Source organism: Diospyros lotus, chromosome 1, assembly GCF_014633365.1.
Source record: "Diospyros lotus cultivar Yz01 chromosome 1, ASM1463336v1, whole genome shotgun sequence".
Classification (NCBI taxonomy): domain Eukaryota; kingdom Viridiplantae; phylum Streptophyta; class Magnoliopsida; order Ericales; family Ebenaceae; genus Diospyros; species Diospyros lotus.
In genome coordinates this window covers 16,869,411-16,890,099 of record NC_068338.1, presented here as the reverse complement: position 1 = coordinate 16,890,099, position 20,689 = coordinate 16,869,411, and the positions used below count along the sequence as shown (strand labels likewise).

General features: G+C 39.5%; 1 protein-coding gene across 2 annotated transcripts in view; it reads right to left on the bottom strand.

Moving 5' to 3' along the window:
- LOC127812514 (serine/threonine-protein kinase TOUSLED) overlaps positions 1-20,689 on the bottom strand; it is a 52,691-nt gene that overhangs the window by 19,075 nt on the left and 12,927 nt on the right. For both annotated transcript variants that reach the window (XM_052352923.1, XM_052352931.1), the window contains exons 4-6: positions 15,021-15,071; positions 14,709-14,795; positions 14,569-14,613 (exon numbers count right to left, since the gene is read on the bottom strand). In XM_052352923.1, coding sequence (XP_052208883.1) covers positions 14,569-14,613; positions 14,709-14,795; positions 15,021-15,071 — 183 coding nt within the window. The remainder of the gene's footprint in view (positions 1-14,568; positions 14,614-14,708; positions 14,796-15,020; positions 15,072-20,689) is intronic.

The following is a 20,689-nucleotide window of genomic DNA, read 5'->3' as shown; positions in this document are numbered from 1 at the left end:
AGAAGACAGCCAAACAGGGACAAACATTGTAGAAAATAGAAGCCTATATAAACCTACTTAGAAGAAGATATCATCTACTAAAATGCCTCGAGTATGCTTATGAGAAAACACTACGTTCCCTTAACAACAAAAAGGAAGGGAAATGGCAATGATTCTGTTAAAAAAAAAAAAAAAAAAAGGTATTCTACACTCATTAGCAAAAAAGAAAAAGTACTCCACACCCTCCAGAAAACTCTCCTATTTATCTTATGCCAAACAGTCACAACAGTAATGCCACATGACAACAAAAAAGAAAAATAATGGTCCTCCAAAGGCTCATATGTCTCCATGTTGGGTATATCCAGCCCCATGAGCACAAAAAAATCAATGACAATGCCTGAACTTCCAATTGTACATCAAAAGTAGAAAGGAAAAAGCTCCAGATTTTCAAGACATTGAACAATGAATAAGTAACTGAAGCACCTATAAAACACGGACACGCCCCAGGGGCAGCCATGCCAGTGTTTCTGGCGTGTTGGACACGGCACCACACTGGCACTCGAGTGATGTGTGTCAGACCGTTTCCATTGTTTTCCACAGGGATATGGGAGGGGACACACCTAGGATACACATGTCCCCTCTACAGACACTTCGAAGACTTATAGAATAGGGGCTCTTCAGTTTTTGACCTTGTTTTTTTAATGACTGCAGCTTTTTGACTGCATTGACTCTTCATGCTTCAATTCTGTCTTTGATTGTCAACTGGACTGTGAGGGACAGGGGTTGAGGACAACTATATGGACTCTGAGACACAGCCTCCAAGTGGTGAGTGCGATGTTGCAACTGGATTTTGTGAGGACAACTGGAATTTTTGGTTGCTGCTTGGCAAATCCCAGTGAGTTGTGAGTCTTCTGATTACATTTTTCTTGATATATATAATACGTTTTGTATTTTATTATGCTGAAGTGGATTCTTCTTGATATTTATAGTATACCTTTTTAAACACTGGAATCTGGATTCTTCTTGATATATATGTCGTATTTTATTATGTCATTAGAAATATAAAAGTTCATTGTATTAATTAATGTATTCCAACTGTGCCATATCCTACTTTTTTGGAAAACGTCATGCCCTTGTGTCTACGTCTGTCTGTGCTTCATAGGATAGTGTCAACAAAGACGTGGAACAAGGCTGTCAATCTTATTTTCTTTGAAAGAATACATCAACATATATACAAAAACTTCCTGCTACATTAGGAAGTTTCTAAAAGACACAATAAGAAGATTTCCAAATCTATTTTGGAAACTGTACAACTTAAGATACAACAATTATTTAGAAAGATTCAGCAATGATACACTCTTATTCTAGGAAAGAGAAATCAGTGATTAACGCTGATTGATAATCCAATCTTGCCCGAGATGCTGATTGCTGATCTGATCTTGCAATCAATTCCTTAATCGTTGACACTCCACCTCAAGATTGTGAGTGGATGTCATCCATCCCAATCTTGCACACTAACTTGTGGAACATGGCTATAGATAATCCTTTTGTTAGCACATCTGCCAATTGATCAATTGAGGAGACATACGGGGTACAAATTAGGCCACTATCTAATTTCTCCTTAATGAAGTATCTATCCACTTCAACATGCTTTGTTTTGTCATGTTGAACTGGATTGTGAGTATTGAGTTATATGGTTATAATCTAGAGTTAATCTTATATTAGAGCTCATGGCCCAATGTATCTGTATATATAGGTGTATAATCTATGAGTTTAATTAAGTGGTATATACATATTAAAAGCTAGGGTTTTCTTCCTAAGCTTCATATGGTATCAGAGCCAAAATACAAACCCTATCAGCCACCATACAAACCCTAGCCGCCGTTGCCCACATCATCGACGACCACCGTTGATCGCGCCACCACCGACTGCCGCAGCTTGTCGTGCCACTGTCATCACCGCTCGCGCTACTGGTCTGCAGTAGGTCTTCACTGTCTGGCCACCGATCACGCACACCGCCACCATCGTTGCGTTCACTGGCCTCTGATCTGTCGACCCTCGAAGGATCATCGCGGTTGCCGCTGCCATGCGCCACCTTTCTCGCACTGTTCACAGGGACTTTTTTTGCTCCGATCTCTCTCTCAAGTGCTTCGATCGTGACGCTGTCTTCACCATTGGACTCACCTCTTTCAATCCATCCTAGTCCCGGTGGTTTCGTCGCCATCCGCTGCTGCAAGTCACCGGCATCCGCCATCTGCTGTCTCCAGCACGCCTCATTCTCTGTGCTGGATCATCCAGCCTCTCTGTTTGGCTATTTTTAACCCCTTTTGTTTCAGATTTGTTGATCTTGTAGGGCTCCCTTTTGTCCAACATGGCTGGTACTAGTAAATCTGGCTCATTCTCTGGTATTTTGTCTCCCTCTCTAGCCATTGCTACTGAGAAGTTGATGGGCAGTTCCAATTATATCTCTTGCTCCAAGGCAGTTGAACTGTGGTGTATGGGTCAAGGTTTACAGGATCATCTAACTATCAAGGCCGAGAATGTGACCATAGCTAAAACTGAGTGGCAGAGAGCTGATACTCTATTGTGCAATCTCCTATGGCAGTCAATTGATCCTTCTCTTCATTCGATCTATACTAACTACACCACGTGCTATGAGTCGTGGGCTCAGGTCAAGGCGTTATACACTAATGACATTCAATGTCTGCATTCAGTGGTGTCTAATCTGCTTAGTTTACGACAACAAAGTCTGACTCTTCCTGATTTTCTTGGTCGGATGGCCTCTATTAAAGCTGAATTTAACTCCTTGTTACCTGCTGGTACGACTGCTACAAAAGATCTAGCTTAGCGAGATAAGTTCTTCATGGTGTGTACTCTTGCTGCAATTGGTCCTGAGCTTGCTCCTGTTCGTGATCAAATTCTTGCTAGTCCTACTGTACCTACTATGGATGAAGTGTATTCTCATCTTTTTCGGGTTTCATCTGTTCCTATAGTACCTCCATCTTCTGCGGGTGATCATTCAGTTATGGCTTCACAGGTTCAGAGTAGTGGTGAACAGGGAAGAGATAGTGGTAGTCGGGGCAAACGCCCCAAGTGTAACTACTATCACAAGTGAGGGGCCATACTAAGGAACAGTGTTATGAGTTGCATGGCCGCCCTCCTCGTGTTAATGTTGCTCATACTGATGATTCTCGATCTGAGTCCTTTGATGGTCATCCACCGCAATCTGTCATTCTCACTAGGGCTAACTATGATGAGTATCTCAAGTATAAGACGTCCCAACAATCCTCATCCACAGTTGCTTCTGTCGCCCACTCTGGTGATTCCACTACCTGTCTCGCTCAGTCATCCTCTTTAGGACCATGGGTCTTGGACTCAGGTGCTTCTAACCATATCTCTAATAATCCCCATTTGTTCTCTCATAATACTAATTCTATTTCTTTACCTTCTATAACATTAGCTAATGGGTCCAAAGCGGTTGCTAAAGCTGTTGGCACTGTCAAACCCTTACCTTCTCTGCCTTTAGATTATGTCCTTTATCTTCCGCATTGTCCCTTTAATCTTGTCTCTGTTAGTAAACTTACACATGCCTTAAATTGCTCTATCATCTTTGATGATCATTCTGTTACTATCCAGGATCACGGTACGGAATAGATGATTGGCGTCGGATATGAGTCGCAGGGTCTCTATCATCTCAACCTTCCTGCATCTCCTGTTGCTTGCTCGGTGACTGAGTCTCCTGCTCTTCTCCACAATCGTTTGGGACATCCTAGTTTGGCTAAGTTTCAGAATATGGTCCCCAGTTTGTCTAGTTTGTCGTCTTTTCATTGTGAATTTTGTCAACTTGGAAAACAGTTTCGCACTTCTTTTCCAAAGCGTGTCAATAATCGGGCTGTGTCCCCGTTTGCTTTAGTTCATTCTAATGTCTAGGGTCCTAGTCGTGTCGTGTCTGTTTTGGGTTTTCAATACTTTGTAGCGTTTATCGACAATTATTCTCGTTGCACATGGTTATATTTAATGAAAAATCATTCTGAGTTATTCTCAATTTTTGAATCCTTTTGTGCAAAAATCAAAATGCAATTTCATACCTCTGTCCAAGTATTGCGCAGTAACAATGCCCCTGAGTATTTTTCTATTCCCTTTACTACTTTTATGTCTTCTCAAGGGATCTTGCATCAGTCATCTTGTGCATATATACCACAACAGAATAGAGTTGTTGAGCGTAAAAATAGACATTTGATTGAAACTGCTCGCACTCTTCTTCTACATCATCATGTCCCCTTTCGCTTTTGGGCTAAAGTTGTCCTTACTGCTTGCTATCTCATTAATAGGATGCCCTCCTCGGTTCTTCAGCACCAGATTCCTCACTCTCTCTTGTTTCCTGATCAACAATTATATATTATTTCTCCCTGTGTCTTTGGTTGCACCTGCTTTGTCCATAATTTGTCTCCCAGTTAAGATAAATTGTCTGTTCGGTCCATCAAGTGCATTTTTCTGGGTTACACTCTCGCCTTCAGAAGGGTTATCGGTATTATTCTCTTGACACCCGTCGCTATTTTCTTTCGATGGATGTTACTTTCTTTGAGTCGTCTTCTTTCTACTCTTCGCCTTCTTCCGAGTGTCAACCCATTTTTGAGGCAATCCCTCTTCTCGTGAGTCCTCTTGCTTCTATTCTTTCTATTCCTTCTTCTACCCCATTGCAGGTTTATCATCGGCGTCATCAGCCTCGGTCTCCTCCCGGTGGAGATGTTGTTCCTGCACCTTCTCCCGTGTCTCCTACTACTTCAGTGACTCTTGCTGCCTCACATCCTGCTCCAGTCTCACCACCTGCTGCGGTCTTGCCTTCTGAGGATCTACTTCCTATTGCTCTTTGAAAAGGTACTCGTTCTTCTCGCAATCCTCACCCCATTTATAATTTTCTTAGCTATCACCGTCTCTCATCTCCTTTTTGTGCTTTTGTGTCTTCCTTATCCTCTGTTTCAGTACCCAAGACTGTTAGTGAGGCACTTTCTGATTTGGGGTGGCGACAAGCAATGGTGGATGAGATGACTACTTTGCATTCCAATGGCACTTGGGATTTGGTCTCGTTACCCCCAAGGAAATCTCTCGTTGGCTGTCGGTGGATCTATACTGTCAAGGTGGGTCCTGATGGGCAGGTTGACCGCCTTAAGGCCTGTTTGGTTGCCGAGGGGTATACTCAGGTTTATGGTCTTGACTATGGTGACACTTTTTCCCCTGTTGCTAAGATGTCCTCTGTGTGTTTGTTTCTCTCTATAGCAGCTATACGCCACTGGCTATCGTATTAGCTGGATATTAAGAATGCCTTCTTACATGGTGAGCTTCAAGAGGAGATTTATCTGGAGCAACCTCCTGGGTTTGTTGCTCAAGGGGAGTCTGGGCAGGTTTGTAAACTCCGTCGCTCACTATATGGGTTGAAGCAATCTCCTCGAGCCTGGTTTGGTCGTTTTAATGTTGTCATTCAAGACTTTGGTATGACTCGTAGTGAGTTTGATCATTCGATTTTTTATAAACACACATCGCAGGGGAGGTATATATACTTGGTTGTCTATGTGGATGATATTGTTATTATAGGTGATGATCATGATGGTATTGTTTAGTTGAAGAAACATCTTTTCCATCATTTTCAGAATAAGGACTTGGGGTTACTTAAGTACTTTCTTGACATAGAAGTTGCTTAATCCAATTATGGTATTGTTATCTCTCAACGAAAGTATGTGTTAGACATTCTGGAAGAAACTGTGATGCTTGATTGTAAACCTATAAATTCTCCTATGGACCCTAATGTAAAGCTCTTACCAGGACAGGGGGAGTCTCTTGCTGATCCTGGAAGATACTGGAGGCTAGTCGGAAAAATTAATTATCTCACTATCACTCGCCCAGATATTTCTTTCTCAGTCAGTTTTTACAGTCTCCTTGCGATAGCCACTGGGATGCGATAGTCCGGATTCTCAGGTATATTAATGGAGCTCCAGGTAGAGGACTATTGTATGAGGACATAGGTCATACTCAAGTAGTCAGATATTCTGATGCTGATTGGGCAGGTTCTCCCTCTGATAGACGGTCTACTTCAGGATATTGTGTTCTAGTTAGAGGAAACCTAGTATCTTGGAAAAGTAAGAAGCATGAGGTTGTTGCTAGGTCTAGTGTAGAAGTAGCATATCGTGCTATGGCCTTGGCAACGTGTGAATTTATTTGGTTAAAACAATTGCTTCAGGAGCTCAAGTTTGGGGAGATATCACAGATGAGATTAATTTGCGACAATCAAGTTGCATTACTTATTGCTTCCAATCAAGTCTTTCATGAGAGGACCAAACATATCGAGATAGATTGTCACTTCATCTGAGAGAAGATTTTATCTGACCGTATTACCACAGATTTTGTTAATTCCAATGACCAGTTAGCATATGTCTTCACTAAGTCTCTCAGGGGTCCTCGAATTGAGCATATTTGTAGTAAGCTCGGTGCATATGATATATATGCTCCAGCTTGAGGGGGAGTGTTGAGTTATATGGTTATAATCTAGGGTTAATCTTATATTAGAGCCCATGGCCCATTGTATTTGTATATATAGGTGTATAATCTATGAGTTTAATTAAGTGGTATATACATATTAAAAGCTAGGGTTTTCTTCCTAAGCTTTACATTGACCAATGCTTATTGCTAACTTATTATCACAGTAAAGCCTCATAGGGACTGTCCACTTGATCTTAAGATCCTCCAATAATATTTTCAGCCATAGTAACTCGCACATTCCCAAGGCCATCGATCTAAATTTAGCTTTTGCACTTGATCGAACCACTACACTTTGTTTTTTGTTTCTCCATGTTACAAGATTACCTCCTAGAAAAGTGCAATAGCCCGATGTGGACCTCCTATCAACAATGGATCCTGCATAATCGGTATCCGTGTAAGCTTCAAGAGACATAGTCACTCCCTTCTTAAACAAAATACGTTTCCTGGGGGTTCCCTTCAAGTAATGTAGTATCTTATATACTGCCATTATTAAGTGAGCCTCCTTTGGATTATGCAAGAATTAACTGACCACTCCCACTACATAGGCAATGTTTGGTTGGGTACGAGCTAGGTAAATTAGCTTCCCAACCAACCTTTGATAGGATCCCTTTTCAACCATACTATCCTCTAGAACTTCCCCCAACTTATTCTTAGGTACAATGGGAGTGTCTACTACCTTGCAACCAAGCATTCTCGTCTCAGTTAGGAAGTCTATTATATACTTTTGCTTGGAAATAAAAATTCCCTCTTTTGAATGTGCCACTTCTATGCCCAAAAAATACTTCAAACACCCAAAGTCTTTAATCTCAAACTCACTGATTAAATACTCCCTTAGCTTATGCATGCCCTCCTCATCCTTGCCGGTGACCACAATATCATTAACATAGACTATAAGTACTGTCACTCCCCCTATGGCCGAGTGTTGAATAAATAAGGTATGGTCCCCTTGGCTTTGCCTATATCCCATACCAATCATCACCTTTGTAAACCTACCAAACCAAGCCGTTGGGGACTATTTTAGTCCATATGGGGCTTTGTTCAGTTTGCACACCACCTTCTCTTGTGTTGTTGGGCCATAACCTCATGGTAATTCCATGTAGACCTCCTCTTCAAGATCCCCCTGCAGAAATGTGTTCTTTACATCATATTGCTGCAACAACCAACCTAGGTTAGCAACCAAAGAAAGGACACTGATCGTATTCAACTTAGCAATAGGTGCAAAAGTGTCTAAATAATCCACTCCATACACTTGGGTATACCCTTTAGCTACCAGCCTTGCTTTGTATCTATCCAATGATCCATCAGACTTATATTTCATTATATAAACCCATTTGTAGCCCACTGGGTGTTTTCCTTTAAGCAACAGAACAAGTTCCCATGTCTGGATCTTTTCTAGGGCTGGCATATTAGCCTCTATTGCATTCTTCCAATTCTCATCCCCTATTGCTTCAGAAAAAGTGTTGGGAATAGGGATAGTATGAAGATTGGTGAGGAAGGCTTTAAGCGGGGATCACAATTTAGAATAGGATAAGAACAGGTGTAAGGGATGTTTGGTGCAAGCCCTAGTGCCTTTTCTAATTGCAATAGGCCAACCAAGGTCACACTTAGAGATTTCTGTCTCGGGTATAGGTTCCATAGTTGCAATAGATTCATCATTAGGTATTAAAGGTTCAAGAATTGGATTACCTAGTGATGCGTGAGAAAGACTAACAGGACTGTCAGTGCTATCAGTAGTAGGATTAGGGCTTGATTCAGATGTTGTGCCTTGCATTGGGGAAGAAGCTAGGCTCTTTTTCCTTGAGTAAACTTGTTGTGGATGAGGAGTATCTGGTGAAGGCTTCTCCGATGTCATGCGTAGTGAATCCTTTGGAATAGTGGATGGAAGAGGGAAGGATGATAGATCATGATCAAGTAGGATAAGAGGCTGATTTTTATCAGTCAAGGATGAATTCCATCCTTGAGAATTAGGACTACCAAAATAAGGATCATTCTCTACAAAGGTGACATCAGTTGACACAAAATACCTCTTAGTAGGAGGGTGATAACACCGGTAGCCTTTTTGAGTGGAGGAGTATCCAACGAATATGTACTTTAAAGCTCGAGGGTCCAATTTACCTCTATTAACAGTAGGAATGTGCACGAATGATATACACCCAAACACTTAGTTTTAAAAAGCTAGACATGTGACAATCAGAGAAGTGTTTAGTTAACAATTGAATTGGGATGTGGGATTCAAGAGTTTACGAGGGCAATCTGTTGATGAAAAATGTTGTTGTTAGAGTTGCTTCTCCCCAATAATGTTTGGGAACATTATGGTGGAATAGAAGAGCTCTGATAACAGCATGGAGGTGTCTATTTTTCCTCTCGGCCACTTCATTTTGTTGAGGAGTGTAAGGGCGGGATGATTCATGGATAATGCCCTTCTGTTGAAAGAATATAGGGATTGGTTAAAGAAATCTTTGGCATTATCACACCTAATTTTTTTTAATTCTACCCCAAACTGATTCTTAATCATATTGTAGAATGTAGGAAAAATGATGCTCACCTCAGCTTTAGTTTTCAATAGATACAACCATACCACTCTTGTGCAATCATCAACAAAAATAACAAACTACCGTGCCCCAGAAATATTAGGGACGGTTGAAGGGCCCCAAATATCACTGTGAATTGAGGAGAAAGGAAAATTAGTTCTTTTATTAGATGGAGGAAAAGACACTCTCTTGTGTGTTGCAAGCTCACACACAACACAATGAAAATTCCTAACATCTAGATCTTTAGATAATTTTGGAAACATCATCCTAAAAGTAAGAAAAGAAGGGTAACCGAATCAATAGTGGTGCAACCACAATTAATCCTTGTTGGACTGAGCCAAGCATGACACAAGAGGAATCTTTCCCTTTTTACCTTGCTCAGCCGATTCCTCAAGGTAGAAAAGCCTAGTCCTAGCTCTAGCAAGCCCAATCATCCTCATCGTGCCCTGTTCCTGTATCTCACAGTAAGTTGAATGAAAGGTAACTCTGCAATTAGTGTTCAAGATAAGCTTTTGAATAGAGATGAGGTTAGCGAAAAATTTAGGAACATGAAGCACATTTTTTAGGGTGAGATGTTCATTAAGAAGAACATCTCCTTAGCCAGCAACAGTAGTTAAAAAACCATCTGCTAATGTGATTTTTGTGGAGCTGGAACGAAGGCTATAGGAGAAAAAAGTGGGAGAAATGGGTCATATGATCCGTAGCCCCAGAGTCTAGGATCCAAGAATTAGGGTGGATTTTCTCTGAAGCATGTAGGGTAAAAGAAAGGGAAGAAATACTCGTGAGAGCAAAAGAGTAGACACCTTTTTCAGCCTTTTTATCAAGAGATTCTAAGAAACTCCTCAATCTTTCAATCTCTATCCTGTTAAGTTCCAGGGCCTCTCCTTGTTCAGGATCCTTCTATGCTGGTTGTTGGTGGTTGTTAGCCATGTGCACTTATCCTTGCCCTTGGCTCCTCGATTGTCCTACTCTGGGAGGCTTTCCATGGAGCTTCCAACACTTGTCTATGGTGTGCCTAGGCTTCTTGTAGTAGGTACACCACAGAGCATCTCTGTTTACAACCGCCTTCTCCTCTATTCCTTTACTCTGATTATAATCTTCCGGAGACACCAGGGCTGAGGTTTCCACCAGGGAATTTTCCAACATGACTCCCCTTCTTCCTTCTTCTGCATGAACTATAGAGATAACCTCATTTAAAGAAGACAAAATCCTCCTTACCAAGGATTTGTACTCTTACTGCATCAAACTCCATGTTGAGGTCGGCTAGGAAGTCATACGTTCTTTCTTTTTCCACAAACTTTTGTGTAAGGCAGCATCCTCACTGCACTTCATCTTCAAACACTGGTAATGATCTAGTTCTTGCCACAGGGTTTGCAGCAAGTTCGCATACTCTATAATAGATCTGGTACCTTGCTTTGTGGCTGCCACCTTCGTCCTTATCTCATAGATTTGGGCTACATCATGAACTTTGGAGTAGATGAGCTTGATTGCCTCCCAAATATCTTTGGTTGTGGTTAGAAACATCATTGTGTCACTAATCTAGGGGATCATGGAGTTCCATAGCCAAGATGTCACAAGGGAATCCTCCTCATCCCATTCTGCAAAAGCAAGGTCCCCCTCCTTAGGGCTGGTTCCCAACAGGTGGCTTAGTTTTCCTTTTCCCTTTAAGAACGTGCAGATTAGTTGGGACCACTTCAAGTAGTTCTTACCATTCAATTGGTAAGCTGTTTGAAGGTTATGTAGTTCTCCTCCTGAGCCTCCACTATTGATTCTAGCAAACGAAATTTCCGTTGTACTACTGGAATCGGCCAAATCGGGTAGAGGGTTTTGAGTGTTGGACATTTTGTCCTATGAAGAAGAAGATTGATGAAGGCCACAATAGTCCCAATTAAGCGGTGACTATTGTCTATGGCTCTGATACCATCTCAACAAAGACGTGGAACAAGGCTGTCAATCTTATTTTCTTTGAAAGAATCCATCGAGATATATACAAAAACTTCCTGCTACATTAGGAAGTTTCTAAAAGACACAATAAGAAAGTTTCCACATCTATTTTGGAAACTGTACAACTTAAGATACAACAATGATGCACTCTTATTCTAGGAAAGAGAAATTAGTGATTAATGCTGATTGGTAATCCAATCTTGCCCGAGATGCTGATTGCTAATCTGATCTTGCAATCAACTCCTTAATCGTTAACAGATAGCACCAATCTGCCACAAGTATTTCCTAAAAATTACTTTCCTCCATAAAATTGAGTTTGAGATGTTATTCTTTTCTTTTGTCTTCTAGAATAGAAATATTCAAATAGAACCAAGTCAAAAAATGAAGGATTAGCCATTAGGTCAATATTTTGAACCTCATGCACTTGAACCAACTTTCTTTCCTGAATCACTACAAAAACAAATCAACCAGCCTGCCATGTCATAAATGCAATTGTTTTTAGATACAACCTCATCTATCGTCTCAAATACCATATCAACCATCATCTTGCTCGACCGCAATGTCAATGTTTCAACAAAAAGCTTCTAGTGTCCATCAGACATGTCAAGGAGCCATAAGTCTCTAACTTACAAGACCACTGCCAACAAACTCTTTTCACCCCAACTCTAGAGGTGCCCCTTGCAAAGAGTATGGTTAAAGAAGGCATGCAGAGTACTTAACAGCCAACAAGGTATAGATTAATAATATATCTGAAGATACCTTCTCTCAAAATAATTCAAGATCGCTAGGGAAAACCATCTTTCCAGCCAATCTAGCCCAGAATTATCGGTGATAAGACATTCAAAATTCTCCACATGTTGGTTTGTGAAGGCCAGCATAGAAACCCAAGAGGTACCATGCCTTGTTTTTTCTTCCTTAACAAGAATATTACCAATCCCATCAGGGAAAAATTTTAATACAGTTATGCAACAAATAAGCATAACTTTCCTCCTGTTTTGGACAGAACTTGGATGAATTTTGGCAGCAATTAATTTCTTTCATCTTCACAAGTGTTCTCAACTCTACCTTGCCTTCCCAACCTTCCCTCTCATTAAAAAACAATGCACCTAAACCTTCTTTTAATTCCAAGACCTAATATAACCAAAAAACTGATTTCACCTTCAAAATTACCCAACTATTTTGACGTTTCAACTTTTAGTTTCTTTTGACAAGCTTCAATGACCGGAACAAATTTCGGATTGTCCTGCAATTAGTAACCATCTCAATAACCCTGAAGCCCCATCCAGAAAACATGGGTCTTGCAACCAGATCCTTCTTAATCTTAACAGAAACAGACTATATCCTGCCCTGAAAAACCATGGATACAGAAAGATCAAAAGTTGATAACCCATTAACAATATGTCCACAACCCATCCTTCCTCCTCCAAAAACGCCCTTCCACTCACAAGGCTTTCCTTCCTCCTTTGACAGTTCATCCATCTTTGTTTCTTGTAAATAAACCTTATATGTTGTCCAATCTTTTAACACACAAATCTAATGGCCACCTTATTTCTTATGCTTTTGACCCCTCATGTCCAAGAAATAAAATTTATCTTCATGATAAGTAGAAAACATCCAGATGCACTCTGTACATGCCAACCCTGCACTACCTTGAGATCTCCAGCAATAATCAATTGACAGAAGATTCAACTTGAAAGGGCTATCTTATTCCTGAAAGTAGTTTTGTTTTCCTTAGTACAGGGTGAAGACAAAATTCCATTCATAAGAAATTAACCCAAGGTGTGCTACTAAACAACAATACAGACAAAAGGACCTATGATCTCTACAGATAATTATAAAATAATCTACAAAATCCAGAAATTACATCAGGGACAGATCAATTACCACCGGCAATCAACTATATAAAAAAGGAAAAACTTTACATTTTCACTTCAAAATAGAAACTTCTTTTTTGTACATGCAAAAATAAAATAAAATAGAAAGTAGAAGCTTTTGCTCCTTCAAGTGTACTCCTTTTTGGTTCTCTCAACTTATCCACAGTACAGCCAAAAAGTCCAAAACTCAACTGTTTTCCTTCTCTTGCTTGCACACTCAATTTAGTATCATCTTCAAACCAAAGAGACCCCAATAAATTTGCTTAGGCCTCTAATCCTTTGTACACGTACACTGTGACATGGTGACACCTCAAAAAGTCCATCCTCTCATGCCAAATGTTAAATTCTTCCTAATTGATACACTGTGAATCCAACATTCATGGAGATAAAATACACTATTGTCAAGAGGCTGTCTTTCAATTCTCTTCTTTTAGAATGGATCAAAAATGTTCCTACATCATCGTAGTCACAATCACTGATGAACCACCAACTTCCATTGATTCAGACTTTTGAAAAACTTTGGTTTGGGTTGGGTCGAGACTATAAAAATTTTTAACAAAAGCTAACCTAATCTAACCCATCCATTTATTATAACTAATATTTGAAAATATATTAATTATTTAATAGAAGTTGAACAGTTCATTTTTTTTATAATATATTATGAAATTTATTTTGAACTTTTTTCCCATTTAATTATGCATAAAATAGTCATTTAGTAAAATAAATTATAGGCAATCTTTTATTTCGCTTCAACAAAACTTGATAATTATATTATAAGCAATAATAAAGAGGGTTTTACAAGATGGCCAACCCAAGAAACCAACCTAACCCAACCCAGTTTTTTATGGTTTGGGTTAGTTGGATTGCAAATCTTTGCTTTGTGTTGGTTTGGGTTAAGATTCATAAAAGAATTATTTGGTTGGGTTTGGGTTGAGTTCAACCCAAACCAACCCAGCCCATGGACACCCCCAAGAAAAATGATGAAATTCCATTACTGCACAATTGGCAGTTGCCTCGATATTTTTGATTCACAAATTTTTCCCCACTTGATATTGTGGAACAGGACCAGACTCTTCAAAAAGAGAAACTAGTGTCATGACCCAAGGAATAATAGAAGGGTATTATTGTAATAGGATTGTAATGGGTTGTTAGGATATTTTTACTAGTTGTTAGAAGCACATGGGTGCTGTTAGGAGGTTGTTAGAGATTAGTTAACTAGCTACTATGCCTATATAAAGGCCCCATTGTAAGAGGAGAAGATATGCTTGAATTGATTAAATGAATATCTGATTCTCTCTACAATCTCTCCATTCTCCCTCTCATTTCTCTTAACTTTCTCCCTAATTCTGTTCAATCTCCCCCTTCATTTCTTCTATGTTCTTCCCGAAATTCCTTCCAATTCCTTCTAAGACCCCAGCTAAATCCTAGGGTCATGAGAACTAGCCCCTGCTACTAAGCCTTCCCAAACTTCACAGTCTTCACTCAAGTTGCATTAGCTTTTACCTCCAGCACATACTACACCTCTGATTACACAAACAGCTCTCCATTACCAACTCAAGTTATGCCTTGCCATGACCAACTATTGATATTTTACATGTTACTCATCCTAGTGATCCAGAGGCACTACATGAAACTTTATGATAATGAAAATTCACTTATCATTGAATGTTTTCAATTAGAAGGAACACAAAGCTCTGAAAGCATACCTTTGGCTTCATTTGTTGTTCATAATCTTTAAGGTCCTTCAGGTCCTGTGCAATTAAATGACATATAAGAAAACATATATCATGTTTGCTGAAAAATTTTTAACCAACACTGAACTCAGAGAAGTAGATGATACGCGTACCTTTTCTAATTGATGGCACAGTTGCCGATAATTAGAGGTTTCTTGTTGTGATTTCTTAAGGTCTTCATCTAATACTGCAACCTTTGCCTGTAAAGATTTGATCTCCTCCTGATGTTAGTGAATGGACAATAGGAACATAGAGAATCATGAGATATCAAAAGCTTACCATAACTTGCTACAAGACTACCTAAAGCAGTAGGATTATGCTATCCAATCTAATCATATATTGGAGATTTAAAAAATAAAAACAAAAATGGACAGCATACATTTTAATTCCTTGGTCAAAATATGAAGTACAATCAACAATCATACCTCCAAAGAAGAGCGATCATCACTCGCAAGTTGCTCTTTTGACCAACCATCCTTCAAAAAGGGAAGACATCATTCAGAAAATACAATCAGTTTGCCTTCTACCATAAAAATCACAAGAAGAACCCGTCCTTCCAGGACGTTCAGCACTTTCAAAATAAAATGGTTCTATCAAGAAACAACAATCAGAAACACATACAGTAAGCATCATCCCCTCCAGAACTTTTAGGAATAAGGGCTGCTGTCAACTAAGAGGTTCATATGGAGAGTGACCACATTCTTCAAAATTGATGCCAAGAGGTTCATTAGGACCTGAAGCCTAAAGTAAATTTTAAACCTTACTTCCGAGAAGAAACAATATTTGGCCAGTTTATGAGAATATTCTCACGACGAGGACACCAGATTTTGTGTTTAAGGTAACATATATGAATGCAATTTGTTGTCACAAAATACTACAATAAGCATTATAGAAATTTATTGCTGGAAATTTGATGTAAGAATTATTAAGTGTCCAGCTGGTAGAGTCAATTTTGATTAAGAAAAATTATACGAAAGGAAATGTCAGAGAAAAGTTAGCGCAATAGGAAATGTCAGAAAAAGTAATTTATCATGATGCACTCATTTTGATGCTCTTGCATGATGCCTAGCACCTAAATTCCCATAGAATACATAGTATGACAGACCAATATACAATGGTTTCACTTTTTTAACTTTAAAGAAAAGGGTAAGAATTTGTAAATATCGCAGGTCATGGACCTTACAAAGCTATTTGACCACCAAACATTTGCAATTTTGCCTGAAAGACCCCTTGTCCAGCCAGAAATACTTCTTAAAAGCAATCTCATACCAAAATTTACATTAAAAGGAATGCAGGAGAAAGTTCATGGGATGGAGGGACTGACAGTAGGAATATAATTTTGAGCCTAAAACCAACAGGAAAATGATACCATATGCACATATGGGGGAAAAAAAACACACCATGCGTGCTGCACTATTCTATGACAGTAGCCCTGCATACTATTTCAACATGTTACAGACAGGAACCTAAGATTGTCAATCAGTAATTATTAAGGTTGAAAAATGAAAAGATATCTTCATTTTGCAATGTTTTAGCATATCAAACACTTAATTGCTGTTACAAATCCCTGAAATAACTCTTCTCTGCCTATAGAATCTGCCTTATTCAGGAAATCTTGTACAATCTTGTATAATCCCTAGTCTTTCTCCTGTTATTACCTTTCCTAATTCCTAGGATTAGTTTCCTGATTATTCAGGAGCTGACCTACCAAATATAGTCTCCCCTATCTGTATAAATGATGGATGTGTATTATCACTGAATGTAATAAACTATTCTTCTTTCTTCATGGTATCAAAGCAGTCGATCTTGGGCCCCCTTCCTTTACCAGCCTTCATTGCTGAGAATCGGCCTTCATTGCCGATCAAAATTGCTGGGATCTTTCACCAAGAAGACCTACCCAAATTGATTGGCCTACATTGCCGATTAACATCACTTCCTTTCATCTAATAACCAGCCTTCATCGCTGAAACTTTGTTCTGATTCCTCCTCCTAAACGATGCCAAAAACTTCCAAGACCATGCCATCAGGTTCATCTGGAATCATCTTTGTTTCAGGACAGAATGTATCCAGCAGGGAACTTCAGAGCATGAATCCTGCCTACCAACTGAATGGGAGAAACTATCTCCAATGGTCGCAAATTGTGAAGACATTCCTAAAGGGAAAGGAAACAGGAGATCAGGACTGAATCCTGGTGACCCAAAGTTTCATGCTTGGATTGAAGAGGATTCAATGATTATGTCTTGGCTTTGGAACTCAATGCAACCGGAGATCAGTAGGAATCGAATGTTTCTCCCTACTGCTAAAGAAATTAGGGAATTGGTTCACCAGACCTATTCAAAGGTGCAAGATGCAGCCCTTATTTACAAGATCAAGACAAGGATATCAACCACCAAGCAAGGTACACTCTTGTTGACTGAATACTATAATCTGATGAAAGGTTATTGGGTTGAAATGGACCATTATCAAGGTATTAAGATGAAGTGCAACGATGATGCCAAGACACTCCAAGAATTTGTGGAGAGGGACAGAATGTTCAACTTCCTTGCAGGTCTCAATACCGTGATAGATCAGGTTAGGGTAACGTACCAGGGAAAGAGAAGTTGTCGTCACTCAGCGAAGTCTTCTCTGTAATTCGGGCCGAGGAAAGCAGAAGGTTAGTTATACTTGACACCCAGACAGCTGAAGGTTCAGCTATGATCTCTACAAGGACCACAGAAGATGGAACTGAGGGTAATACATCAGGACATGGTAACAAAACTGAGAACAAAAGGGCAGAATTCACTAAAGTCTCCTAACTGAGAGGGACTTTGGTGCACTTACTGCAAAAAATCCAGTCACACCAGGGAGAATTGTTTCAAGCTTCACAGGAAGGCACAAGTCCTGAGTCAAAACGGAGGATTTACGGGATAGCATCAAAGCAGAGTACATTAAACAAATGGAGAAGACTCTCCCCAAGAAAAGGCTGCTTCTAGCAAGGCAGAATCTGGAGAACTGAAGAAAGAAGAAATTGACAGGCTAAGAGACCTTACTACTCTATCTTCTAATAAGTGTTCATTGGCTCAATCAGGTAAGTGCCTTGTCTCCTGTAGCTTTAATGCCTCAGAGGTGTCCCATTCTAACTCTTGGGTTGTAGACTCAGGAGCTACCAATCACATGACCCATAGTCCAACCTGGTTTGAATCCTATAAACCTTGTCCTGGTACCAAGAAAATTACAGTTGTTGATGGCTCTTCCATCACTATTGCTGGCCAAAGAACTGTAAATTTGACCCTTACCCTTCCTTTGAAAAATGTGTTGCATGTGCCTAAATTATCCACTAATCTGGTCTCTAGTCCTCAAATAACCAAGGATCTCAATTGCAAAATAACCTCCTTCTGTACATATTGTGTTTTTCTGGATTTGGTTATGGGGAGGATGATTGGATTTGCTAAAGAGAGGAATGCGCTCTACTATATTGAAGAGATGGGTGACCATACAAATAAAGAAAACAAGTTGTCCCTTTCATGTTCAGATTTCTGTTCCAGTACTTCCAAAGTCTGGCTTTGTCACTCCCAACTTGGACACCCACCTTTCCAATTACTCAAAAACACGTATCCTTCATTGTTTAGTAATGTTAATATTGACAGTTTCTATTGTGATACATGTGAAATTGCAAAATATCATCGTGTGTCATTTCCATTAAGTAATTCAAGGTCTTCTATGCGTTTCTCTTTGATTCACACTGATATTAGGGGTCCATCTAGAATTTCTAAAATTACCGGGTAGGTGGTTTGGGTCTTTCATTGATGATTGCACTAGAATAACTTGCTTATTCCTCAAGAAATAAAAATTAGAAGTCATCCATATCTTCCCCACTTTTCATAAAATGATTAACACACAATTTGGGTGTATCTGATAATGCAAGAGATTAATTTAACCAAACTCGTTCACAAATTTTCCAAAGGGAGGAAATTATTCATGAGTCCTCGTGTGTCGATACACCTCAACAAAATGGCATAGCTGAAAGAAAAAATAGGCACGCACTTAAATGTACATGAGCACTCTTATTTTCAAAATAATGTTTCGAAACATTTTTGGGGGAAAGTTTTAATGGCAGCTTACCTAATCAATCAATACCATCTAGAGTACTAGGAAATCGAAATCCTACACGTGTGCTCTCAAAATTCTATCCTGATTTCCGTGCCCATTTAGAATTACAACCTAAAGGGTTTGGTTGTGTCATGTTTGTGCACGTTCATGCTCACCATAGGGGTAAACTTGATCCAAGGGCTATAAAATGTGTGTTTTAGGGATACTCTTAACACTAAAAAGGGCTATAAATGCTATCATCCTCCCACTCGAAAATTCTTTTATCTCTATGGACGTCACCTTTCATGAAAATGCATCACTCTTCCAAGGCCAAACCCCTATCTTCAGGGGGAGAATTTAAAGGAGGAAGATAAGGGGGAATTCCTTCTTGACAACATTCCCATATCAAACAGACCTGGTTCCAATTCCAAGTCCTTCCTAAGTACAGATTCCTCCCCTGAACCTGAAATTGACACCACAACTTCCCAAAGAGCACCTGGAACCCAACCTGAGATAGAAATCAAACCTAAAAATATGCAGGAAGGGCAGCAACTGGATCTAAATCATACTATGCCACTACAAGTCTATTCAAGAGAGAAGAGACCTACTTCTGAACCTCAGCAGATTCATGAAGCCAAACCAGAAACAAATACTGCATCTCCTCATTCTCCAGGTATTCCAGCTTCCTATTCTCCTTTGATGAGTCATGCTCTCATGATTTGAATTTGCCTATTGCTATTAGGAAGGAACCTGAAAATGCACTCAACACCCAATTTCTCACTTTGTATCTTCCCATAGATTGTCTCATCAGCATAAAACTTTCCTTACTACCCTACACTCCATTGACACTCCTCAAACCTTACAAAAGGCATTATGATGTAGAACAAGAAATTTACCAAGTTGCAGAGAGAGAATCCTGAGAGAAGAAAGGTAAAATTGATCTGAAACACAGCTTAAAGTGACTGGTTCTTTAGCCAAACAGGGGCCAGCATCTAATTATTAAGCATAAAAGAATGAGGAAGATAATCTCCCAATAGTAAAACTGCCAAAAATTAACCCTAGGGAAAACATTACAACTGTTTAAATTGTCCTCCTCGCTTAACCCACAAGGATTAGGGTTTAGTTTCCTAATTCTGTTGGGCTCGGCACCTGCTACTACTCCTAGGCCCATAAGGAAAACATGGGCTTTAAAATAAGACTCTAAAAACCATAACATGGTCTAAACCCAAATAAAAATAACATGACAAGAAAGCTGCAAAAATAATAACATATGCAAAATTACAAAAATAACCCTGCTAATAATTATTATTATTGCCCCTGCATCACATTAAGGGATAGGACCTGGAAGCAAGCTATGAAAGAGGAAATGAATACCTTAGACAAGAATAAGACATTGGGAATAGTTGCCTTACCTAAGGGAAAAAACCGGTGGGATACAAATGGGTATTTACTTTGAAGTATAAGGCTGATAGGTGCTTAAAAAGGTACAAAGCTAGGCCGATTGCAAAAGGGTATACTCAAACTTAAGAGGAGGAGCTGGAGCAGGAGGAAAGAAAGGAGAATCTCCTTGACTGCCAACATTGGAAAGTACATGAGCTAGATTCCCTTAATAAACTTATGCTTGAATTTAGGGACCTATTTGAAGAACCCCAATCACTTCCCCCCCCCCCCCCCCCCCCCCCACACACACACACACACAAACATTATGACCATTCCCATTGTCCTAAAACCCAGCACCGAACCCATTAACATAAAGGCATATAGATACCCCCCTAAACAAAAAGCAAAAATTGAAAAGTTGATCAAAGATATGCTGACAAGGTCAATCATTCAACCAAGTCAAAGCCCTTATGCATCCCCTATACTTCTTGTTAAAAAGAAGGATGGGAGCTAGCGCTTTTGCATTAACTATTGCCAACTCAACACTCATATAATGAAAAACAAATTCTCAATTCCTATAATTGAAGACCTGTTAGACAAGTTAAAGCATGCAGTTGTCTTTACTAAGCTAGATCTCCAATCAGGG